The sequence below is a fragment of the Carassius auratus genome, unplaced genomic scaffold (genome assembly GCF_003368295.1).
Source record: "Carassius auratus strain Wakin unplaced genomic scaffold, ASM336829v1 scaf_tig00215941, whole genome shotgun sequence".
In the NCBI taxonomy this organism is placed as follows: Eukaryota; Metazoa; Chordata; class Actinopteri; order Cypriniformes; family Cyprinidae; genus Carassius; species Carassius auratus.
Genome location: NW_020528321.1, coordinates 199808 through 225947, shown reverse-complemented (window position 1 = coordinate 225947; position 26140 = coordinate 199808). Strand labels below are relative to the sequence as shown.

Genomic DNA, 26140 nt, shown 5'->3' with positions numbered 1-26140 from the left:
AGACCTCCTTTTATCTTCGGAACACAGTTTAAGATATTTTAGATTTAGTCTGAGAGCTCTCAGTCCCTCCATTGAAGCTGTGTGTACGGTCTACTGTCCATGTCCAGAAAGGTAAGAAAAACATCATCAACGTAGTCCATGTGACATCTGAGGGTCAGTTAGAATATTTTGAAGCATCGAAAATACATTTTGGTCCAAAAATAGCAAAAACGACGATTTTATTCAGCATTGTCTTCTCTTCCGTGTCTGTTGTGAGAGAGAGTTCAAATCAAAGCAGTTTGTGATATCCGCCCAGATAGCAAACTGACATAGAATCCACGTAGAATCGATGTTTCTCGTGGCGTCGAAACCACGTTGATCTTCGACGTCGATCCAACATCGTTTTGCTCATCGGGTTAACGTTGATCCGACGTCAGGCGCACCATTCAAAACTAACAGAAAATCGACGCAATTGGTTGCGTTACCTAACGTTGAATCGACGTTGATTTTCAATTAGTTGAAACGACGTCAGAGAATCAATACGTCTTCAACCTAAAATCGATCTAATTGGTTTGCTTACCTAACGTTGAAACGACGTTGATTTAATTTGGGTAAAACTACTTTACTATTAACATTTTCTGCTTGTTTTAAAAATATCACATACTTACTACTAAATAAATTAGCCTGTATAAGTAAAACATTATTAAACACATTACATTCAGTCACAATTTTTTTATTATTTATACAATACAGATATGCAAAAAAAATAAAAAGACAAACATCCATTCAAAGCAACATGGAAAACTGCACAGTATAAGCAAAAACAAAGTATAGTCATTATAATCAGTAATGATTTCCCCATTGGATGCAGCAAATATTAAGCCACATAAACATATTTCATATACCAAATACACACACAAAAAAATTATTATTAGCAACATCATATGATTTCTTTTGTGTGTGTGTGTGTGTCAGCACATGGCCTTGTTTGTTTTCTTGGACATGTGCTTCCTTAGCCCCTCCACATTATTTTCTCTTTAACACACCCTCTTGTTAGCCTTGTTTGTCTAATTGTGCTCACCCATCCCTCATGTGTTTTCCTCCCTATTTTTAGTGCCCCTTACCCTTTTATCTTTGCTGGTTTGTGTTCATTCTCACCCCCCTTCTGTCAAAGTCTTTGTCTCTGTCTGTGGATGTGTTTTATGCCCTTGTTTTATCTTGTCCTTTTGTAGTTCCATGTTTTTGTCTAGTTCCTTGTTAAAGCAATCTGTTTGTTCTTTTTTTTTTTTTTTTTGCTTTTACATGTAATATTAATTTGCTCTATCCTGATCTTTGGTTTTGTATTTTGTTTGATATTCTTTTAAGTTAGTGAGTTGGTTAAGTTGATAATTATTTATTACTGGTCTCGCTGCCCCCTCTGCTGTTATAGTATTCTGCCAGTTGATGTCTAAAGCTGTTCCAATGGCCTTCCCTAACTGTCTTTTACTGTTTACTGTGTTCTGTTGAAGTATTACTTATGCACTTCACAACCCTCTTGTATCTGTCAGTTCTGTCAATAAACTCTTATTACTCATACTGCAATTAGGTCCTCCTTTCAGGTCCCAGACATGTAGAGGTGATTCTATACCCTTGGCCAGGTTATGTCTCAAAGGTTCCATCCTCAGTCATCCATTTATTCATCTTTTCCCCTCCCCTATTTGACTCCATGCAGTATTGTAATGCTCTCTTGGCGGGTCTCCCTGAATGTTCTATCAAGCCACTGCAACTGAACCAGAATGAAGCAGCGAAAGTTGTCTTCAGTGAGCTCACATTACTCCTCTCCTCATCAGGTTACATTGGCTACCACTAGCCGCTCGCATCAGATTCAAGGTATTGATGCTTGCCTACAAGACGACCACTGGCACTGTAACAATATAACTAAACTCACTAGTTCAAACTTATGCGCCCTCCAGAAGCTTGTGTTCTGCAAGTGAATGTCATCTTGTGGTGCCATCCCAAAGAGGTTCAAAATCACTCTCACAGACCTTTTCCTCGACTGTGCCCAGCTGGTGGAATGACCTTCCAATCTCAATTCAAACTGCGGAGTGTTTAGTAATTAAAAAAAAAAAAGACATATTTTTCACCAGCACTTGACCAACTCATACTAGAAGTTACCTTTTCTTTTCTATTCTTAAAAAAAAAAAAAAAAAAAAAAAGCTATGTGTACTGCACTAGTCTAACTGAGCCTTGTCATGGGACTTGAATACTGTTGTTGTTCTCTCGTTGGTGTGATTGCTTCTATTGTTCTCATTTGTAAGTCGCTTTGAATAAAATCGTCTGCTAAATTATTAAATTTGTAAGTTTTAAATGTGTAAGTTGTGTGTTATACGGCACATTTGAACAGAGCAAAAACCACATGCTTTCATGTTTTTCTAGGTATCATCACTCGCTGTCCCCTTGAGCTGAAATTGCGGAAGGTCAAAAAAGGACCATGGTCCGGGACTATTTCTTACTGTGGTCACAAAGAGACCTTTCATGACCCATTAATGGTGGATAACCTAGTTAGAAAAGGTCAGTAAAAACTAAAACCCTTATAAGAAAAGAAGAAATGGTGATTATATTATAAGGTGGCAAATTAACCAACATCATAAAATGTCAATGAGGAAGCAAATATTCCACTTGTGTCCAACAGGATTTAGCAAAATTACAAATTTGAAGACTTGATTCCCTTTTTATTACTGAATATGAAATGGATTGGATATATGGAATTTAAATGAAAAGAATTTCAACAATTTAATTTTAAAATTATATTCTCTATTCAGCTGTGAATGCACACAGCCCTTGAGCCCAGAGGTGGATTTTTTAAGGTTCGAACTCACCAATCCCAAAACTATACTCCCATGTATGTTTGTTGAAAAACTTGCATATGTATTCAACAGCTCAAAATGATCTTGCTGGAAATACGGTTGGAATCAGTGATGAACTTGTTTCTTTGGAAATTTCATCTCCTGATGTTTGTGACCTCACTCTGATTGATCTACCTGGTATAACCCGTGTACCTGTGCAAGATCAGCCTGAAGATATTGGAGAACAGGTGAGTGTATGTGGTGTTTCCTCAAAGCAAAGATAGTGTACACAGTGTCTTCTCTGAATGATCAGTAGCTATCTCCTTATGTCCCACCTAGTGATATGCGAAATTTGATATATAACTAAATAATGAAAAATTCTTATGTTTATTAAGGGTGCCACAATATACCAGTATTGGTGATATTTAAAAATAAGTAAACTTTTATGTAGGGCTGTGAATCTTTGGCAAGGCAGCGATTCGATTCGATTATGATTCATAGGTTTTCGATTCGATTCAAGAACGATTTCTGCAAATTTAGAATGATTCAATTCGATTCGATTCACAATTAAATTTGATTCGATTCGATTATAACGATTCGATTCTGCATTCTTTAAATGCATTCACGGGATTATTTAAATGCTTCTACTAAATTCTTTAAATGCTTAGTCAGGGGGCAAATTACAGTAGCATTTATGGTTAGAGAACCATATGTTAGAAAAAAAAAAAAAAAAAAAACTTTTGTCCATTGTTAAATGCTAGTTTAATGATGCGACATGGCATACGTAAAAATGTATGTAAGCCAAGTTTTTAAAAAAGAGCTTAAAGAGTATTATGTATAAGATAACATTTTGTCACACCAGGGGCGTAGCCATAATTTCAGAAGTGACAGAAATGTCAAATACAATCATTTTATGTACACAGCAAAATCCCCAGTGTTAATTTTACACTCTTGAGTGTGGACTCATATAAACACTAAAGCAGTGTTAAAAGTAACACTGAAGCAGAGTTGAAGTCAATGAGATAATTAAGAAGTTAATTGAGTTATGATTGACTATTATTGAAGACACCTGATGTTAACAAGCAGAATCACCAAACGAGAAAATCACAATTTGTGTGTCACCATTATAGTGTTCAGTGTTTGCTTTAGTTAGGATCTTGACCCTTCAGTTGTTATCTTTAGATTTTATGTGGCTGTGGTGACTGAATTATATCATACAGACAGACCACAGCAAAGGCAGTCATGTGTGCCATTGATCGTGATTTGAGCTTTTTGTTATAGAGTGACCTGAATGCCTGAGTTTAAGTTTCTTTACTGCATACATAAATTAAGTGAAAAAGAAAAGTAAGCAACCCAGCATTTCTGACATAGTATGACATGTTTTTAATAGTTAGTTCTACGTAAAAAAAAGTAATCTTTTGTTTGGACACACAGACATCAGGAATCAGCATGAGCATCACAACAACGGTGACCATCAAAAAAGCATGTTGTAGCCAATAAAAACTCATCCATGGCTCCCATCATGCATTGCGGCATGAATAAATTATGAGCTGAACTGTCTTTTTAACTTTTTATTCTAACTATATTTTATTTTTGCTGTTTTTATGTTCATTTTTTGTATCTAGTTTTGTGATGTTCAGAGTTGGTCTGTTTATCTGAATATGTTGTTTGTCACCGTTGTTGAGATTCATACGTTGATTATTGTTATCTGTGTGTGCCTAAAATTAGAATTCTTTAATAAAAATAAAAACATCAGAATCACTTGCAAGAGATACCTACAAAATGTATAGAAAATACAGATTTGTTCATTGTGGAATCAAAGCTGTGACAATCAATAATGGAAGTTTTACTTTGAGAAAAGACTGTAAATGAGTTCAGTGATTCATGTCAAACAACGATTACATTAAAACATAATCATCACCAGGCAATGATTTTTGCTCTTGGTTTGACAAACAAACTTTAAAAGTAAAAAGTTACAAGCCAAGATCCCAGCTAAAGTAAACACTGAACACTATAATGGTGATACACAAATTGTGATTTTTCTCGTTTGTGATTCTGCTTGTTAACATCAGGTGTCTTCAATAATGCTTAATCATAACTCAATTAACTTCTTAATTATCTCATTAACTTCAACTCTGCTTCAGTGTTACTTTTAACACTGCTTCAGTGTTTATATGAGTATACACTCAGAGTGTTAAATTAACACTGGGGAGTGTTAAATTAACACTGGGGATTTTGCTGTGTATGTAGCCTATATAATAATAATAATTATTATTATTATTATTATTTTATTTAATTTTATTTTATTTTTTTACAAGGAATTATCTTCTTTTTTAATTACTTTTAATTAGCTGTAATAAATCAAATACACTGCTGGACAATAATCAATCATTTGTAATCGATATTTTTTTTTCTAATGGCAATTTTATGATTGTTTTATATACTAGGCTACATTTAATTTGCAATTATTTAAATTTTCTTTTGCATGTCTGACAGTGTAACATTTAGCAGAAGTATGTCAAAAGAGTTAAACCTGTATCCTGTTTTCTGGGTCACATTGAGAATATCACTATATATTGTTGCAACCCCTCCGCCACGACCAGTCTGACGGGGCTCATGCTTATAACAGTACACAGCAAAATCCCCAGTGTTAATTTAACACTCTTGAGTGTGGACTCATATAAACACTAAAGCAGTGTTAAAAATAACACTGAAGCAGAGTTGAAGTTAATGAGATAATTAAGAAGTTAATTGAGTTATGATTAAGCATTATTGAAGACACCTGATGTTAACAAGCAGAATCACCAAACGAGAAAATCACAATTTGTGTATCACCATTATAGTGTTCAGTGTTTTCTTTAGCTGGGATCTTGGCTTGTAACTTTTTACTTATAAAGTTTGTTTGTCAAACCAAGAGCAAAAATCATTGCGTGTTGATGATTATGTTTTAATGTAATAGTTGTTTGACATGAATCACTGAACTCATTTACAGTCTTTTCTCAAAGTAAAACTTCCATTATTGATTGTCACAGCTTTGATTCCGCAATGAAAAAATCTGAATTTTCTATACATTTTGTAGGTATCACTTGCAAGTGATTCTGATTTTTTTTTTTATTAAAGAATTCTACTTTTAGGCACACACAGATAACAATAATCAACGTATGAATCTCAACAACGGTGACAAACATATTCAGATAAACAGACCAACTCTGAACATCACAAAACTAGATACAAATAATGAACATAAAAACAGCAAAAATAAAATATAGTTAGAATAAAAAGTTAAAAAGACAGTTCAGCTCATAATTTATTCATGCCGCAATGCATGATGGGAGCCATGGATGAGTTTTTATTGGCAACAACAAGCTTTTTTGATGGTCACCGTTGTTGTGATGCTCACGCTGATTCCTGATGTCTGTGTGTCCAAACAAAAGATTACTTTTTTACGTAGAACTAACTATTAAAAACATGTCATACTATGTCAGAAATGCTGGGTTATTTTTCTTTTTCACTTAATTTATGTACGCAGTAAAGAAACTTAAACTCAGGCATTCAGGTCACTCTATAACAAATAGCTCAAATCACAATCAATGGCACACATGATTGCCTTTGCTGTGGTCTGTCTGTATGATATAATTCAGTCACCACAGCCACATCAAATCTAAAGATAATAACTGAAGGGTCAAGATCCCAACTAAAGCAAACACTGAACACTATAATGGTGATACACAAATTGTGATTTTCTCGTTTGGTGATTCTGCTTGTTAACATCAGGTGTCTTCAATAATGGTCAATCATAACTCAATTAACTTCTTAATTATCTCATTAACTTCAACACTGCTTTAGTGTTTATATGAGTCCACACTCAAGAGTGTTAAATTAACACTGGGGATTTTGCTGTGCACGATTCACGAACACTCTACAATATACTACAAGGTCTCCATTAATTCGTGCATGTTGTAATTTAATGTTTATACATTTTGAAAGCATTGAATCGCTATAGAAATCGCGATTCATTCGATTCTTAGCTTTTTGAATCGATTTACTGTCCAAGATCGGCGATTCACGATTCAAAAATCATGTTTCAAGATCAATGCCTATGAATCGACAGGGTTTGTAATCGATGCATCAAGAAAACGAGTGAATCGTTACACCCCTAGTTTACATGCAATCACAAAAAGTTCAATATGTGTGTGTGAGGCAATTTTAATCTTGTTTCCAGATCAAATGTCGCAATTGGAAAAGTGCATAATTAATAAGCATAATTCTTTTTTTTTTTTTTTGAGTAATTATGCAAGTGTGTCTTTTGCAGAAAATATGCCTCCAATGTAAACTGTGAAATGTGCAAGATTAATAAAAAATAATAAAAAAGAGTAAAAAGAGTAAAAAATAAATAAATAATAATTTAGTTGTAAACATAAGACAATAAGATGAATAATAATGCAGAACCAGTGCCATTATCGAGCACTAATTTCTTACATGTAATTTGTTTTATTTATACTCGACACTGAAGGGCGAGGAGGAATAGAACTAATCCCAGACAGCAACATAGTTTTGGCCCAGATCTGGCCCACATCTGGCCTGCATGAAATCCATGTGGGCCAAATGTGGGACAGACCTGGGCCGAAACTGCTTGCTGTCTGGGATGACATTCAAGTAAATTCCTTTAGGCTGGCGATGAGTAAAATGCACAAATAAATGTTTTATCTGATGAAAGATGGTCCTGTTTAAGATTACTTATAACAGAACAGCAACGTATTTTATGGATGACTGTTTCATGAACCTAGGAAAGGAGGTCATTCTGACTTTGCTACGGTAATCTGGTGCTTTAGAACAGCTAATGTAAATATGTTTTGTTATTACTTTAAATATTTACTATTGAATGTTCCAATGCAGAGTTTTGCGTGTCGCATGTTTGTGTGTGTGTGCGTGTGTGTGTGTGTGTGTGTTTGTGTGTGTGTGAGAGAGAGAAAGAGACAGGGTCACACTGTGGAGTCAACTGTCCTAACCATCCGTGGCTTGTGTACTGCAAACACATACGAGCTTCATCACTGTGTTTGTCATGTGACTTTTTTCACCTTCTCTGGCTTGAACTGATGGTAAAACTAAGGACATTATTAACCTGTTACCCAGCACCCCCCATTATGGGACTCACAGATGAAAGTGCTCTACCTATCTTATAATTGTAATAGTTTCCTACTTCAGTGTGTTACGAACATAATTTTGGTGTCTTTGGAAAGAAGACCCTTTGGGCTTTTCTTTTCATCAACCAGATTTGATAATGCTCAAAAATATTAAAGGTTATAGACACTGAAGTGCCTTGAATTATTTTATTTTTTACCACACTTTAATATATATATTTTTTATTTGATATACAAATACATGAAATGAGTCATGGAGCAATCTAGAAAAGTATTGGGTTGAAAGCCACATGTCTCATGGGTTACTATGTCAAATCTAAACAAGATATAATAAAAAATGAGACTCCTGCAAATATTTTTATGAGACTATGTCTACACTCCCCACCGCCCAAATATACAAAAATATATTTCCCAATAGTATTGAAGGCTTCTACAAACTATTTAGTCAGTAAAAATACCACTGCATAGTTTTTTTCAATTATAAAACATTAGACAGAAACTTAGACATCATATAAGTGATTTATTTTAGCACTAGAAAAATACAATAAGAATAATTGGAGTAAGAAAAATAATAATAATAATAATAATAAAAAAAAAGATTTAACTTTGTTTGCCAATTACAGAAAATCATGAGATTGCTAGAAATGCAGCATTAACAATTAATTATGATGCAAATAAGTGCTGATGTGCTGATGGCCACTTATACAGATGGTAATAACACAAATGTCCCATATAGTAAATAATTCACTCTCTCTATTCACATAGACGCATTCACTTTGATAGCTGTGATCATACAGTAATAGCGAGCTGATTTGGGGTGATTTGCACTCAAACAGATGGTAATTATGCAGATACATCCACATTCAACATAAAACACACTCTCACATATATAAAAGCTTGAAAAATAAAACAAACAAATAAAAAGGCGATCACTATAAATTCTGCCTCCATCAGCTGACAGGTGCGTTAGAGCGCGTCACGAGGGAGCGCCAAAATTCAAATATATTATCTTTCGCCTATCTTTCATTCATTATTTTTTTTCAGTGGATCACCTCATTCTGTTTGTGACAATGTACGCTGCAATACCATTGCGTTTTTTTACTAACAAGACGCAGTTTCTGACCGTGAGTTATTCCATAACGGACACAAACAGTTCTGTCGCTGAAGAACTGAAACGTAAATAAAGGAATTATGATCCATATTACAACTTTATTGCTTCGTTGGACTAAACGTGCTTCATGAGATGTCGTTCAGTGGACCTTTACCTTTCTAACTAAACCGGGATTTACAGCTGTGGATGTGTTTATGACTCATTATTATGACGGATCTGGTATGTACAACGTATCCATTGTTCATGTTTGTATGTGTACTGCTTACACAAATGTAGCAAATACAGTCTTTATAAGCTTTCCATTGAAAAACAGCAATCTGTCGTCGATGCTTGAGGCTTAGATCTTTATAATGATACATAGATTGTCCCATTTCATTTAATCTATTCATAAACACTGACACATGCAAGTTGAAAGGCGTTGAGGATGAGAACGTCTTTGTGCTGGCTAAGAGGGAGAGAGGGCAAGTTTGCCTGTGTCTCTGTGTGAATGTAAGTGTCTTTGTGCTTGTATGTATGTGTGTGTGTCTGTGTGAGTGTAAGTGTCTTTGTGCTTGTATATGTGTGTGTGTGTGTGTGTGTGTGTCTGTGTGATTGTAAGTGTCTGTGTGAGTGTAAGTGTCTTTTGTGTGTGTGTGTGTGAGTGAGTGAGAGAGTGTGAGAGAGGGAGAGAGAACATGTGTGCGTGTGTCTCTGTCCGAGTGTGTGTGTGTGTAAGTGTTTGTGTGTGTGTGTGTGTGTGGTTGTGTAGGTGTGTATGTGTGTGTGTGTGTCTGTGTGCACATTAGGTCTCACCTACACTGTAAAAAATTTTGCCGTTAAATAACAGTAATTTTCTGGCAGCAGAGGTGCCAGTAAAGTACTGTTAAAGGGGGGGTGAAATGCTCGTTTTCACTCAATATCCTGTTAATCTTGAGTACCTATAGAGTAGTACTGCATCCTTCATAACTCCAAAAAGTCTTTAGTTTTATTATATTCATAAGAGAAAGATAGTCTGTACCGATTTTTCCCGGAAAAACACGAGCGCCTAGAGGCGTGACGTGTGGGCGGAGCTAAAGAATCACAAGCGCCAGTAGGATTTTGTGTTGAGCGAGTCTGGAAGCTGTGACACAGATCCAGAGGCTGAAATTTAACAAGAGCAGCATCAGCAAAGGCTTCTCTAGGTGGTATGTACTGAAACTGTATATATTTGCTTAGCGGTTTTGGAAAATGACTAAGTTCCACTTTGTCGTCTTTGTTTTTTTTTTTTTTTAAGCTGTACATGTGGAAAGTGCAGTTTGATAACAACATCGCATGTTGTTTACTTGATGTGCTTACGCGCTGATAGCTAAGTTAACAACACAGAGATATTTGAAGCAGTTTTACTCACCGCCTGCGGTTCCAACACACGATCGTGACCCTTTTTCGTTGGGATTGCATTATCCTTAAGAAATAAACGATACGCAAATCCAGCGTCAACCTGGGCCTTGTTTGTAAAACAAGCATCTTCGAAATGCAGGGGAACAAACACAAACACTTGCACAACTCCGTTGATGCTCTGTAAAAATAAACTCCATCCACTGGTCCCTTAATGCTGTTTCTCTTTTGGTAATCTGTGCAGGGTTGTCTTGCCCTGGCAACCAAAAACACACTCCTTTTGTGACTTTTCTGATCAGTGATTGTCTGTGCACAGCCTCTCTCTGCTCTGCTATACGGGAGCGCGCGCTCTTCCGGCAGACGCGCCCTTAGCACCCATATAAGGAAATTCCGCTCCATCTAACGTCACACAGAGCCATACTCGAAAAAAACTTTCCGAAACTTGTGACAAACCGGAAGGAGTATTTTTTGGAACAGAAATACTCCTTCAAACGTACAACTTAATTTTTGAAACTTTGCCCATGTTTATCATGGGAATCCAACTCTTTAACAGTGTAAAAAACTCAGTATGCATGAAATAGCATTTCACCTCCCCTTTAATTTACAGCTCTTAACCATTAATTTACCACTCTTATTTTTTAACAGTATTTTACCGTAAATTCTACTATGGAAATTAACTCCACTCCCACTGCTTCAAACAGTTTGAGTTTTTAAAACTAGCATTCCTACGATGTTAGTACTATGAACTTATTTCATTTGAGTCCATTGAGAAGGAATATTTCTTAATATAACGATGCAAACACTTAATGTGCTGTAATAAAGTAACTAAATACATGACTTTTACTCAAATCACTGCAGCTCATTTTCAGCTGTAGCATACATGTATGTGCTGAAGTACTTAACGCAGAGATCATCACTGTATCAGCGACTCCACATTTACTGTCTTTATATAAAGCAGCAGAAGATCAGAATTTGTGGCTCATCATTGACTGAAGCACAGGCTCTACTCTCCAGCACAATGGTGAACAACAAAACTACATTAAACTAAACGATCTCTCTTGTGCAAACACACATTAATACAGTCAAGTTCAGTATTTACTCTCATTATCAGTGTATGACTTTGCCTAATTTTTTTTCTATGGATGTTCACAAATATTTTAGTTAAATTAACTTTTTTTTTCATTTGGTAAATCTGACGTTTACATTTTACAGTATATTACTGTTTTTCCTTGACTTAACGGCAACAAACTGTAAAAAAAACTTTTTTTGCTGGCAACCATTAATTTACGGCAACAAACTGTAGAAAAACAGTTATTTACTGGCAGCAGGGGCTTTTCTACAGTTTGTTTCCTGTAAATTAATTACAGTTTATTACTGTTCAATTATGTTTCATGCTGTTTTTTCTTCATCTTAAATCTTTAACCCTTTAAACCCCACAAGAAAATCCTCAGTTTTAAATGAACACTTATAATGTGTGCACACTACAGAGTGTTAGAGTAACACTGAATCAGTGAAGTTAATGAGATAATTCGGTGATTAATTGATGATTGAGCATTAGTGATAAACACCTGCAGAATCACTGAAGGAAAGGGAAACACAAGATCTACAAATGACTTCAGCCACAGCCTTAGATGAAATCAACTGAATAAAATAATACATCAAATCTCTCAAGATCTGATTAAACAACTCCTAAAACAGCTTCACCACATTCACATTACTAACCAGACTGACTTTATTTCTGTCAGGTTTCTACAGAAGAACTTATGGAGAGTTAAATAGGTTTAGGTGTTTTTTTAACTACCATGATGAAGATCAGTGTTTACTTTAGTTGGGCTCTTGAACGTGACTTTTCAACAACTAAGTTTTTTTTTTTTTACATGCTGTAACAATGCGCCTTTGGAAACTGTTATAGCAAAACAAAAGTACACAGAAGAAAAAAAATCTGATATTGTTGTTTAGAGATTGACAAGAACAAATACTATTATTTCTGATCTAATCCCGTGTCTCTTCTCTTATTGAATATTGATACTACAGCATAAGAAGAAACACTGCTGAGCCATAAGTTATGAAAGACTGTTAAGAAAATGTCACTCATAAAAAAAAATACTTTGCTGAAATTTAGACAGAAACATCAAGAATCAGCGTATGAATCACAACAATGGTGACAATCCACTAAATAAATTAACAGATCAGTTCTGAACATCACAACACATGCTACTAAAACTTAAAACAAATGCAAAATTATAAGCACATACAAATTCAAGAAAATAAGTGAACAATTCAGTGGCATAATTTATTCATGCCGCAATGCATGCTGGGAGTCATGGATGAGTTTTATCCTGTGCTGGTACCCAGCATGCATTGCATCATAAACCTTTTGATTGTCACCATTGTTGAGATTAATATGCTGATTGTTGATGTCTCTCTTTCAGTGTTGTGAGGACTGCTGCCCAAAATATTTAAAGCTCATAATTTCGTTAAATCCATTTCCAGATAATCACATTAACGTTCACTCTTATAAAATTGAAGAAACAAACAAAAGAAAAGTGTTATTCATTCATATACTTCATCACCAAATTATTATTTGACTATTATAGGAACAAGTCAGTCTAGTAGATCATGCCTGACAGAAACAGTCATAATCACTTGACCATAACAATTAACATTGCAGTAACAGATGTATCACAAAGATACAAATATAGCAATGAAACAAAATTCAAGGGTCAGGAGCCCAACTAAAGCAAACACTGATCTCCACAATGGTGATGTTAAACGAAACTAACATTATCATCTACATCTCTGTAATTCTCAATAAGATCTTTTGATCTCTGATCTCTGATCTGACATAAATAAAGTCAGTCTGGTTAGTAATGAGTGAAGTTGGTAAAGCTGTTTGTTGATTGTTTAAATCTTCAGTTGATTTCATCTAAAGCTGTGGCTGAAGTCAGTTGTATTTCTTGTGTTTGTCTTGTTTCTCTTTTCTTCAGTGATTCTACTCGTTAACAGCAGCTGTTGATCATTGTCTGAATTCACTCATTAGTTTTCATTCTCTCTGTGACTTAAAGTGTTACCATAGTAGTCAAATATTAGTTTGGTGTTGCCATATTTGAGTGAATTACACAATTTTTTTTTATTTTGTTTCTTAAATTTTATGATAATGAACTGTAATGTGATAATCTGAACATATGACTCCCAGCATGCATTGCGGCATGAATAAGTTATGATGCTGAATTGTTCACTTATTTTCTTGAATTCTTATGTACTTATAATTTTGCTTTTTACTTAAGTCAGTTGTATTCCTTGTGTTTATCTTTCCTTTAGTAATTTTGTTTGTTAATAGCAGGTGTTCATCACTCATGCTCAATCATCAATTAATCACAGAATTATCTCATTAACTTCACTGATTCAGTGTTACTCAAACACTCTGTTATAAGTGTTCACTTAAAACTGAGGATTTTGTTGTGGGGTTTAAAGGGTTAAAAATTTAATATGAAGAAAAAACAGCATGAAACATAATTTAACAGTAATAAACTGTAATTAATTTACAGGAAACAAACTGTAGAAAAGCCCCTGCTGCCAGTAAATAACTGTTTTTCTACAGTTTGTTGCCGTAAATTAATGGTTGCCAGCAAAAAAAGTGTTTTTCTACAGTTTGTTGCCGTTAAGTCAAGGAAAAACAGTAATATACTGTTAAATGTAAATGTCAGATTTACCAAATGAAAAAAAAATAATAATGTAACTAAAATATTTGTGAACATCCATAGGAAAAAATTTATGCAAAGTCATACACTGATAATGAGAGTAAATACTGAACTCAACTGTATTAATGTCTCTTCACAAGAGAGATCTGTTAGTTTAATGCAGTTTTGTTGTTCACCATTGTTCTGGAGAGTAGAGCCTGTGCTTCAGTCAATGATGAGCCACAATTTCTGATTTTCTGCTGCTTTATATAAAATGCCGGCAGCCATATCACCCTGGAGCCCAAGACCGGTTGCCCACTGAAGCTAAGCAGGGCTGAGCCTGGTCAGTACCTGGATGGGAGACCTCCTGAGAAAACTACACTGTTAAAAATCGCTGTAAAAAAACGGCCAAATTTCGACAGTAACATACTGTTTTTCAGTAAAACAGTGCATTCTGGGTAATATTCATTATTTTCGAGAAGGTAGCCTGCTGCTATATATCGTAAATTAACAACGTTCAAAGTCGACACTCAGCGGCTGTGTTTCAAATCACACCCTACTCCCTCATTCACTATTCCCTACATGAGTTTACTAATATAGTCCACCTAACAAAGAGAATGAAAACTAATGAGTGAATTCAGACAATGATCAACAGCTGCTGTTAATGAGTAGAATCACTGAAGAAAAAAGAAACAAGACAAACACAAGAAATACAACTGACTTCAGCCACAGCTTTAGATGAAATCAACTGAAGATTTAAACAATCAACAAACAGCTTTATCAACTTCACTCATTACTAACCGGACTGACTTTATTTCTATCAGATCAGAGATCAGAGATCAAAAGATCTTATTGAGAATTACAGAGGTGTAGATGATAATCTTAGTTTCGTTTAGCATCACCATTGTGGAGATCAGTGTTTGCTTTAGTTGGGCTCCTGACCCTTGACTTTTGTACTTCAACTTTTGTTTCATTGCTATATTTGTATCTTTATGATACATCTATTACAGCAATATTAATCTTGATGATCAAGTGATTATGACTGTTTCTGTCAGGCATGATCTACTAGACTGACAAATAATAATTTGGTGTTGAAATATGTGAGTGAATAACACTTTTCTTTTGTTTGTTTCTTCAAATTTATAAGATTGAACGGTAATGTGATTATCTGGATATGGATTTTTGAGCTTTAAATATTTTGGGCAGCAGTCCTCACAACACTGAAAGAGAGACATCAACAATCAGCATATTAATCTCAACAATGGTGACAATCAAAAGGTTTATGATGCAATGCATGCTGGGTACCAGCACAGGATAAAACTCATCCATGACTCCCAGCATGCATTGTGGCATGAATAAATTATGCCACTGAATTGTTCACTTATTTTCTTGAATTCTTATGTGCTTATCATTTTGCATTTGTTTTAAGTTTTAGTAGCATGTGTTGTGATGTTCAGAACTGATCTGTTCATTTATTTTATGGATTGTCACCATTGCTGTGATTCATACGCTGATTCTTGATGTTTCTGTCTAAATTTCAGCAAAGGTTTTTTTTTTTTTTATTATGAGTGAAATTTTCTTAACAGTCTTTTATAACTTATGGCCCAGCACTGTTCCTTCTTACGCTGTAGTATCAATAAGAGAAGAGACATGGGATTAGATCAGAAATAATAGTATTTGTTCTTGTCAATCTATAAACAACATCAGATCTTTTTTCTTCTGTGTACTTTTGTTTTGCTATAACAGGTTCCAAAGGCGCATTGTTACAGCATGTAAAAAAAAAAAAAAAACCTTAATTGTTGAAAAGTCACGTTCAAGAGCCCAACTAAAGTAAACACTGATCTCCATCATGGTAGTGAAAAAAAAAAACACCTAAACCTATTTAACTCTCCATAAGTTCTTCTGTAGACATCTGACAGAAATAAAGTCAGTCTGGTAAGTAATGTGAATCTGGTGAAGCTGTTTTAGTAGTTGTTTAATCAGATCTTGAGAGATTTGATGTATTCTTTTATTTAGTTGATTTCATCTAAGGCTGTGGTTGAAGTAATTTGTAGTTCTTGTGTTTCTCTTTGCTTCAGTGATTCTGCAGGTGTTTATCACTAATGCTCAATCATCAATTAATCACCAAATTATCTCATTAACTTCACTGATTCGGTGTTACTCTAACACTCTGTAGTGTGCACACATTATAAGTGTTCATTTAAAACTGAGGATTTTCTTGTGGGGTTTAAAGGGTTAAAGATTTAAGATGAAGAAAAAACAGCATTGAACATAATTTAACAGTAATAAACTGTAATTAATTTACAGGAAACAAACTGTAGAAAAACAGTTATTTACTGGCACCCCTGCTGCCAGTAAATGACTGTTTTTCTACTGTTTCTTGCCGTAAATAAATGTTTGCCAGCAAAAAAAGTGTTTTTCTACAGTTTTTTGCCGTTAAGTCAAGGAAAAACAGTAATATACTGTAAAATGTAAACGTCAGATTTACCAAATGAAAAAAAAAGTTAATTTAACTAAAATATTTGTGAACATCCATAGAAAAAAAATTAGGCAAAGTCATACACTGATAATGAGAGTAAATACTGAACTTGACTGTATTAATGTGTGTTTGCACAAGAGAGATCGTTTAGTTTAATGTAGTTTGGTTGTTCACCATTGTGCTGGAGAGTAGAGCCTGTGCTTCAGTCAATGATGAGCCACAAATTCTGATCTTCTGCTGCTTTATATGAACACAGTAAATGTGGAGTCGCTGATACAGTGATGATCTCTGTGTTAAGTACTTCAACACATACATGTGTGCTATAGCTGACAATGAGCTGCAGTGATTTGAGTAAAAGTCATGTATTTAGTTACTTTATTACTGCACATTAAGTGTTTGCATCGTTATATTAAGAAATATTCCTTCTCGGTGGACTCAAATGAAATAAGTTCATAGTACTAACATCGTAGGAATGCTAGTTTTAAAAACTCGAACTGTTTGAAGCAGTGGGAGTGGAGTTAATTTCCATGGTAGAATTTACGGTAAAATACTGTTAAAAAATAAGAGCGGTAAATTAATGGTTAAGAGCTGTAAATTAACAGTACTTTGCTGGCACCCCTGCTGCCAGAAAATTACTGTTATTTAACGGCAAATCTTTTTACAGTGTAGGTTGCTGCTGGAAGAGGTGCTAGTGAGGCCAGCAGGGGGTGCTCACCCTGTGGTCTGTGTGGGTCCTAGCGCCCCAGTGTAGTGATGGGGACACTATACTGTCAACAAGCACCGTCCTTCGGATGAGACGTTAAACCGAGGTCCTGACTCTCTGTGGTCATTAAAAATCCCAGGATGTCTTTCGGAAAGAGTAGAGGTGTGACCTCGGCATCCTGGCTAAATTCGCCCATTGGTCTCTGACCATCATGGCCTCCTAACAATCCCCATATCTACTGATTGGCTTCATCACTCTGTCTCCTCTCCACCAGTAAGCTGGTGTGTGGTGGGCGTTCTGGCGCAATATGGCTGCCGTCGCATCATCCAGGTGGATGCTGCACACTGGTGGTGGATGAGGAGATACCCCCTGTCTATGTAAAGCGCTTTGAGTGTCTAGAAAAGCGCTATATAAATGTAAAGAATTATTATTATTATTATTATTATTATTAAAATGCTGATACAGTGGTGATCTCTGTGTTAAGTACTTCAGCACATACATGTGTGCTATAGCTGACAATTAACTGCAGTGATTTAAGTTAAAGTCATGCATTTAGTTTCTTTACTACTACACATTAAGTGTTTGCATTTTTATATTAGGAAATATTCCTTCTCAGTGGACTCAAATGGAATAAGTTCATAGTACTAACATCATAGGAATGCTTGCTTTTAAACTCGAACTGTTTGAAGCAGTGGGAGTGGAGTTAATTTTCATGGTATAATTTACGGTAAAATATTGTAAAAAAAAAAATAAGAGTGGTAAATTAATGGTTGAAAGCTGTAAATGAACAGTACTTTACTGGCGCCCCTTCTGCCAGTAAATTACTGTTATTTAACGGCACAATTTTTTACAGTGTAGGGCTGGACGATTATGGCCAAAAATCAAAACCTCGATTAATTGAACATTTTACCTCGATTACGATTATTGAACGATTATTGTGTTTCAGGTTTTTTTTGCCAAGGTTTGTAAGGACAAGATTGATGTTTTTTTTTTTTTTTACACACCTTCAGAACAACCGAATAAAGCTCAGTTTTTTTGTGTATGTATAGATAGATGATGTAGGAAAAGTCACAAAATTGTATTCCTCTGAGATGAAGGGAACCCTTTTTTTAACTAATGAAAAGTCATATTGACCTCAAGGACAGAGAAGTTCCCTATTATGGAAAGACGTTACATTTCCAATGAGTTCTTGTGATGTTCAGCCAATCACAATGCAATGGGTCAGTTGGCCAGTCAGAGCAGACTCTGCTTGTTGGAAGGAGGGATTTTGTAGAAAATGGCCATTTGAGAGAGCCGGGGCATAGAGGACCTACATTAATGTACAGTATTTGAAAAAAAATGTTTTTTTCCCCCATTTATTCTGCTGAGTGCGTACATTCCTCCTGACGCGTGTGTGAGCGCGGCTCTAAAACAGCTGGCTGATCAGATCACACACACAGAGCAGCATTAGCCGGAATCATTCTTAGTCATTTTAGTAAAGCTAATTTCTCCTGTTAACTGCCTAAATACAGACAGCACATCACATGCTCCACCAGGGACAGCAATATACTGGGCCATTTCTATTAATGTATAAAGGATGCATACCACTATGTCTCCTGAGCAGCTCTGGAACTCTGATCACTGTTTGGTCCATCTTTTTGGTCCGTCCTTGCAGTGAGATCTTTAAAAAGATGGAATAATTAATTTACAAGCCTGCTTTGACTCCAGTGATTGGAATGTTTTTGAGGCTGCATTAGTCCCGTACCGGCCATCGGGAGCACCATGATAACACTGCCCTGTTATTTATTGCTTTTTATTTTGTTATTATTATTATTAATATTTTATATTCATGCTTTTTTAATGTACCAAAGTAATCTTTTTTGTTGTTGTTGTTAATTCAACAATAAATCGATTATAAATCATAAATCTTGACTGGCAGTGCTGCACTATACGAATCAGCTCATGTGTGTTCCACACTTCCGTTAAATGATTCCAAACAGAACCAGTGCGAAAAGAAGCAGGGAAATGTAGCAACATCACTGACCTGTACAGGGCTTCAAGTGCAGGTCAGTTTCGTAAATACACAGCAAAAAAAATCTGAGTGAAATTAACTCTGCTGGGAGTACACGTGAGACCACACTCAAGAGTGTGAAAGTGTTAAAATAGGAGTGTTTAATTAACACTGAAGCAGAGTTAAAGTTAATGAGATAATTAACTGATTAATTGAGGGATGATTGACCATTATTGACGAGACCTGATGTTAACATGCAGAATCAACGAAGATGAAAATCCAACCATTATAGTGGTCAGTGTTTGCTTTTTTTTATTGTTATTCCTGAAATACTGAGTTAAAGTTACATTGTTGATTATTGCAGCCTTATGATTCTTCAACAAAGTATTTCCAGCATTTTAAATATTATCTTAGGAATTTCTTAAAAGATGTTTGTTCAAAAATCTTTCAGTTAGACATGCAAACATCAATAATCAACCTGTGAATCTCAACAATGGTGAAAATAAAAAAAGCATGTTGCAGTGCATTCTGGGTGCCACCTATCAAAATTCATCCATGGCTCCCATGATGCATTGTGGCATGAATAAATTATTAGGTGAATTGTTTCAGTAATTTCCTTTATTCTTACTATTCTGTTTTTGTTTTTTATGTTTTTTTTAGTAGTAAGAAATCCTTTTAATTAGCAGGTACTGCACAATCACAGGGTTGTTATAATCAATGTGGACAATCAAATCTGTTTAGGCTTTAATTGAGTTTGTTGATTCAGGTCAAATGCCAGTGTTTTGATTTTTTTTCTTGTCTGTTTGTTACAATTCAGTTGTAACAGCCAAACCAAATCTGACTTTAAAAATCGAAGGCTCAAGAGCCCAACTAAACCAAACACTGACCACTATAATGTTAACATCAGCTCTAGTCAATAATGGTCAATCATCCCTCAATGAATCACGTAATTATCTCATTAACTTTAACTCAGCTTCAGTGTTAATTTAACACTTGTATTTTAACACTTTCACACTCTTGAGTGTGGTCTCACATGTACTCCCAGCAGAGTTAATTTTACTCTTAAAAAAACTGAGTGAAATTAACTCTGCTGGGAGTACATGTGAGACCACACGCAAGAGTGTGAAAGTGTTAAAATAGGAGTGTTAAATTAACACTGAAGCAGAGTTAAAGTTAATGAGATAATTACGTGATTAATTGAGGGATGATTGACCATTATTGACGAGACCTGATGTTAACATGCAGAATCAACGAAGATGAAAATCCAACCATTATAGTGGTCAGTGTTTGCTTTTTTTTATTGTTATTCCTGAAATACTGAGTTAAAGTTACATCAATAATCAACCTGTGAATCTCAACAATGGTGAAAATAAAAAAAGCATGTTGCAGTGCATTCTGGGTGCCACCTATCAAAATTCATCCATGGCTCCCATGATGCATTGCGGCATGAATAAATTATTAGGTGAATTGTTTCAGTAATTTCCTTTATTCTTACTATTCTGTTTTTGTTTTTTATGTTTCTTTTAGTAGTTTGTTTTCTAATGTTTAGAGTTGTTCTGTTTTTCTGAATAAGTCACCATTGTTGAGATTCCTACACAAATTTTTGATGTATGTGTGTGCCTAAAGCAAGCATTTTCTTATTATCAGAACAACTTTCAAGAAATAATTTTAATTAGCAGGTACTGCACAATCACAGGGTTGTTTCTAATAGTGATGGGATTTATGGCTCTTTGAGGGGATCCGGATCTTCGCGATCCGTTCCTTTCAAAGAGCCGTTCAAAAGAATGGCTCTTTTGGCTCTTTTTAAATATTTAGTCAGTTTTAAGAAGCCAGCTTGGGAGCATCTCAGTTTATCCTGGAAATAATCACTGGGAGGTATTATGAGGTGAGATTTGTAATCAAATAATTAAAGCTCAGATATCACACACCAATATCTGAGTTTGAATTATTCTGAAATATTGATTATTACCTCATTTCTCATGTGTCGACTATATTCCATAGGGTTGCACAAATCCCTCTGCTTAGACAGTGACATCATTATTTTGATTTACCTTTAGTACAAAGTGTGTGTGTGTGTGTGTGTGTGTGTGTGTGTGTGTAAAACTATGTTGACTTATGTTATTCATACAATACCTACTCACAAATAAACATAAAAAACAAAGCCGGCTGCAATGAATTTCTGTGCAAAACATTTTTTACTACAAACACTTCCACACAAGAACATTGTTATCACACAAGAACATTTTGATAGAAAACTAATTTTTTTTTAAGTAGATAAAATTAGAATAAATAAAATGGAAATGTCTACATACTACATACTATTACTACTGTAAACTTTACAAATAGGACATCAGCCCCTTCAAGTCAATGAACAATAACAAAGTGGGCTGCAATGAATGTCTGTGGAAAACAGCTTTTAGTGAAACATTTCTATACAAGTACAGTATCACAAAAGAACATTTTTAATGATTTTAAAATAAGTTTTAAATGAACACAAAATGCAATGTAAATGCATGCACAACTAATAACTAATATCATCACGCTATAAAGGGTTGGCCTGCGCTGGGTGCGCCCCTCCCCCTATAACTGTTCTGTCTCCTGGCGGAGCTCATTTGTATGAACACGCATAGGAAAAAAGAACGATAGAAAGAACGGCTCCTCTCCAGTCGCGACTCGGCTCCCATCGTTCATGTTTATGAGCCGTTCAAAAGAATCGGTTCGTTCGCGAACGTCACAACTCTAGTTTCTAATCAATGAGGTCAATCAAATCTGTTTAGGCTGTAATTGAGTTTGGTGCTTCAGGTCAAATGACCATGTTTTGACTTTTTTTCTTGTCTGTTTGTTACAATTCAGTTGTAACAGCCAAACCAAATCTGACTTCAAATCTAAGGCTCAAAAGCCCAATTGAACCAAACACTTACCACTATAATGGTGACATACAAATAGTGATTTTCATCTTAGTTGATTCTGCATGTTAACATCAGGTCTCGTCAATAATGGTCAATCATCCCTCAATTAATCACGTAATTATCTCATTAACTTTAACTCAGCTTCAGTGTTAATTTAACACTCCTATTTTAACACTTTCACACTCTTGAGTGTGGTCTCACATGTACTCCCAGCGGAGTTAATTTCACTCTGGATTTTTTTCTGTATAGTGTATATTCGTGTGAAATATAGGTTCATTAAATCTAGGGTATTAGGGAAAATGAAAGTGAAGGTGGAGTGCAAGAACAAACCTTCACTTGTTTTCCACGGCCCCAGACTAAGGATTTAGAAGTTTTTTCAAGTGATAGCCATACAAATAATGGGGTTGTCTGGTTTCAGAAATTGATGCAGATGCATAGGCTATATACAGGAGATTGCTTCAAATATGCCACCATCATCCATGTATCCAAGAATGCAAAAATAATAGGGCTAAATGGCTACAGAGATGTTGCTTTAACACCTGTGGTCACTAAGTCATTTTTGAGAGACTTGTGTTGTACTACTTGAAGAACATCACTGGACCCTTGCTGGACCCCCTGCATTTTGTTAACTGAGAAAAAAGGTCTGTGGACGATGCAGTCAACAGAGTACTGCATTCTATCCTGCAACATCTGGACAAACCAGGGACTTGTGCAAGGATCCTGTTTGTGGACTTCAGCTCTGTGTTCAACATCATTCCGGAAACAATTCTGAATAAACTGACACAGCATCTCTGTACTCACCTCCATCTGTCAGTAGATCATTAGCTTCCTGACAGACAGGCAGCTAGTGAGGCTGGGAAAACTCACATTCAGCATTGGAGCTCCTCAGGGATGTGTGCTCTCCCCACTACTCTTCTCCCTCTACACAAATGACTGCACCTCTAAAGACCCTGTTGTCAAGCCCCTGAAGTTTGGGGACAACACTAAAGTAATCTGCCTTATTCAGGATGATGACGAGTCTGCTTACAGACAAGAAGTTGAACATCTGGCTGTCTGGTGCAGTCATGACAACACTGTAAAACCCGACAAGTAAACTTAACTCAAACCATTTGAGTAAACAGATTGCCTTGATTTAAACCATGTAAGTTTTAAAACTTTGCATTCAAGTAATTAAGTGATTAACTAAGTGCTGATTGAGAATTAGTGATGAACAGCTGCTGCTAACAAACAGAATCACTGAAGAAAAGAGAAACACAAGAACTACTACAACTGACTTCAGACACAGACTTAGATGAAATCAACTGAAATAAAATACATGAAATCTCTCAAGATCTGATTAAACAACCCCACAAACAGCATCACCAGCTCCACTTATTAATAACCAGACTGACTTTATTTCTGTCAGACGTCTACAGAAGATCTTATTGAGAATGAACTAAGGTTTAGATGTTGATTTATTGTTTCATTTGAAGTAACCATGTTAGAGATCAGTGTTTGCTTTAGTTGGGCTCTTGACCCTTAATTTCTGTCTTAGTCTTTTCTCTGGCTGTTATAACTGTGTGTTTCTGAAACGCATTTGTTGTAACTCAAAAGCCCAGAAGAAAAGCCATCAGGTGTTAACCTGTACCTAGGTGTAGGATGTTATACTTTATATTGGTGATAATCATCAATTATTGATTCATAAGAAGTCTAATCTCTGATGAAATAAGTGTTATGTAATTTGATTGATTACAGTAAAAGTGATCCTAAGACCCAGGGGTTCTGTGATAATCCGTTAATACAAAGACTTTCCAAACAGTGTGGACTTCTATGGTGTCAATTAGTCACACACAGACATCAATAATCAGCATATGAACCTCAGCAATGGTGACCATAAAAAAAAAAAAAAATGCTGCAGAGCATGCTGGGCGCCATGGATGAGTTTTGTTCTACAATAGTACCCAGCATGCATTGCAGCATGTTTTTTTTGTCACCATTGTAGAGGTTCATATTCTGATTATTGATGTCTGTGACCAGTTACTGGCATAGAAGACAAAAGTCTGTGTACAAAATGTTTATGAAGTCATTTTAATATAAATTGAATATTACAGAATCACTGGCTCTTAGTGTCATTTTTACTAGGTCCACTTCTACTAATTACACATGAGAGATTAGACTCCGCATGGATCAATAACTGTGAATAATAATGAATAATTACCATCACCTTTATAAAGTATAACAACCTACACCTAGGTACAGATTAACACCTGATGGCATTTCTTCTGGGCTTTCAAGTTACAACAAATGTGTTTTAGAAACACACGGTTATAACAGCCAGAGAAAAGACTAAGACAGAAGTCAAGGGTCAAGAGCCCAACTAAAGCAGACACTGATCTCTAACATGGTTACTTCAAATGAAACAATAAATCAACATCTAAACCTTAGTTCATTCTCAATAAGATCTTCTGTAGACGTCTGACAGAAATAAAGTCAGTCTGGTTATTAATAAGTGGAGCTGCTGATGCTGTTTGTGGGTTGTTTAATCAGATCTTGAGAGATTTCATGTATTTTATTTCAGTTGATTTCAGTTGAAGTCTGTGTCTGAAGTCAGTTGTAGTAGTTCTTGTGTTTCTCTTTTCTTCAGTGATTCTGTTTGTTAACAGCAGCTGTTCATCACTAATTCTCAATCAGCACTCAGTTAATCACTTAATTACTTAATTGCAATGTACATCTTTCAGTGAACTCAACTGAATTAAGTAAAGAGTACTCATAACTGTTAGTTTTTTCAACTTAAACGGTTTAAGGCAATCAGTTTCCTCAAACGGTTTGAGTTAACATAACTTGTCAGGTTTGAGTGAGGCTGTGTCTGACGTCAGCTGTAGTTCCTTTCTCTCTTTTCTTCAGTGATTCTGTTTGTTAACAGCAGGTGTTCATCACTAAAGCTCAATTATCACTCAATTAATCACTTAATCACTTAATTGCAATGTATATCTTCTTTCAGTGAACTCAACTGAATTAAGTTCAGAGTACTCATAACTGTTAGTTTTTTCAACTTAAACGGTTTAAGGCAATTGGTTTCCTCAAACGGTTTGAGTTAACATAACTTAAGGATATCTGTTTACTCAAACCGTTTGAGTAAAGTTTACTTGTCGGGTATTACAGTCAAGGCAATCAGTTTACTCAAACGATTTGAGTTGAGTTAACTTGTCGGGTTTTACAGTGATGTAAGTTTTAAAACTTTGCATTCAAGTAATTAAGTTATTAACTAAGTGATAATTGTGAATTAGTGATGAACAGCTGCTGTTAACAAACAGAATCACAGAAGAAAAGAGAAGCACAAGAACTACTACAACTGACTTTAGACACAGCCTTAGATGAAATCAACTGAAACAAAATGCATTAAATCTCTCAAGATCTGATTAAACAACCCCACACAGCATCACCAGCTCCACTTATTAATAACCAGACTGACTTTATTTCTGTCAGACATCTACAGAAGATCTTATTGAGAATGAACTAAGGTTTAGATGTTGATTTAGTTTCATTTGAAGTAACCATGTTAGAGATCAGTGTTTGCTTTAGTTGGGCTCTTGACCCTTGACTTCTGTTTTAGTTTTTTCTCTGGCTGTCATAACCAAGTGTTTCTAAAACTAATTACTTAATGCAATGTATATCTTCTTTCAGTGAACTCAACTGAATTAAGTTCAGAGTACTCATAACTATTAGTTTTTTCAACGTAAATGGTTTAAGGCAATTGGTTTCCTCAAACGGTTTGATTTAACATAACTTATCAGGTTTGAGTGAGGCTGTGTCTGAAGTCAGTTGTAGTTCCTTTCTCTCTTTTCATCAGTAATTCTGTTTGTTAACAGCAGGTGTTCATCACCAAAGCTCAATTATCACTCAATTAATCACTTAATTACTTAATTGAAATGTACATCTTCTTTCAGTTAACTCAACTGAATTAAGTTCAGAGTACTCATAACTGTTAGTT

At 35.3% G+C, this 26140-nt stretch overlaps 1 protein-coding gene across 1 annotated transcript in view; it reads left to right on the top strand.

Annotated features, from left to right (window-relative positions):
• Window positions 1-228: 228 nt before the first annotated feature.
• LOC113096472 (interferon-induced GTP-binding protein Mx-like) overlaps window positions 229-26140 on the top strand; it is a 40819-nt gene continuing 14907 nt past the window's right edge. Inside the window, exons 1-2 of the mRNA XM_026261875.1 lie at window positions 229-2529; window positions 2898-3052. Of these exons, the coding sequence (XP_026117660.1) occupies window positions 2505-2529; window positions 2898-3052 (180 nt within the window). The 5' untranslated portion in view covers window positions 229-2504. The remainder of the gene's footprint in view (window positions 2530-2897; window positions 3053-26140) is intronic.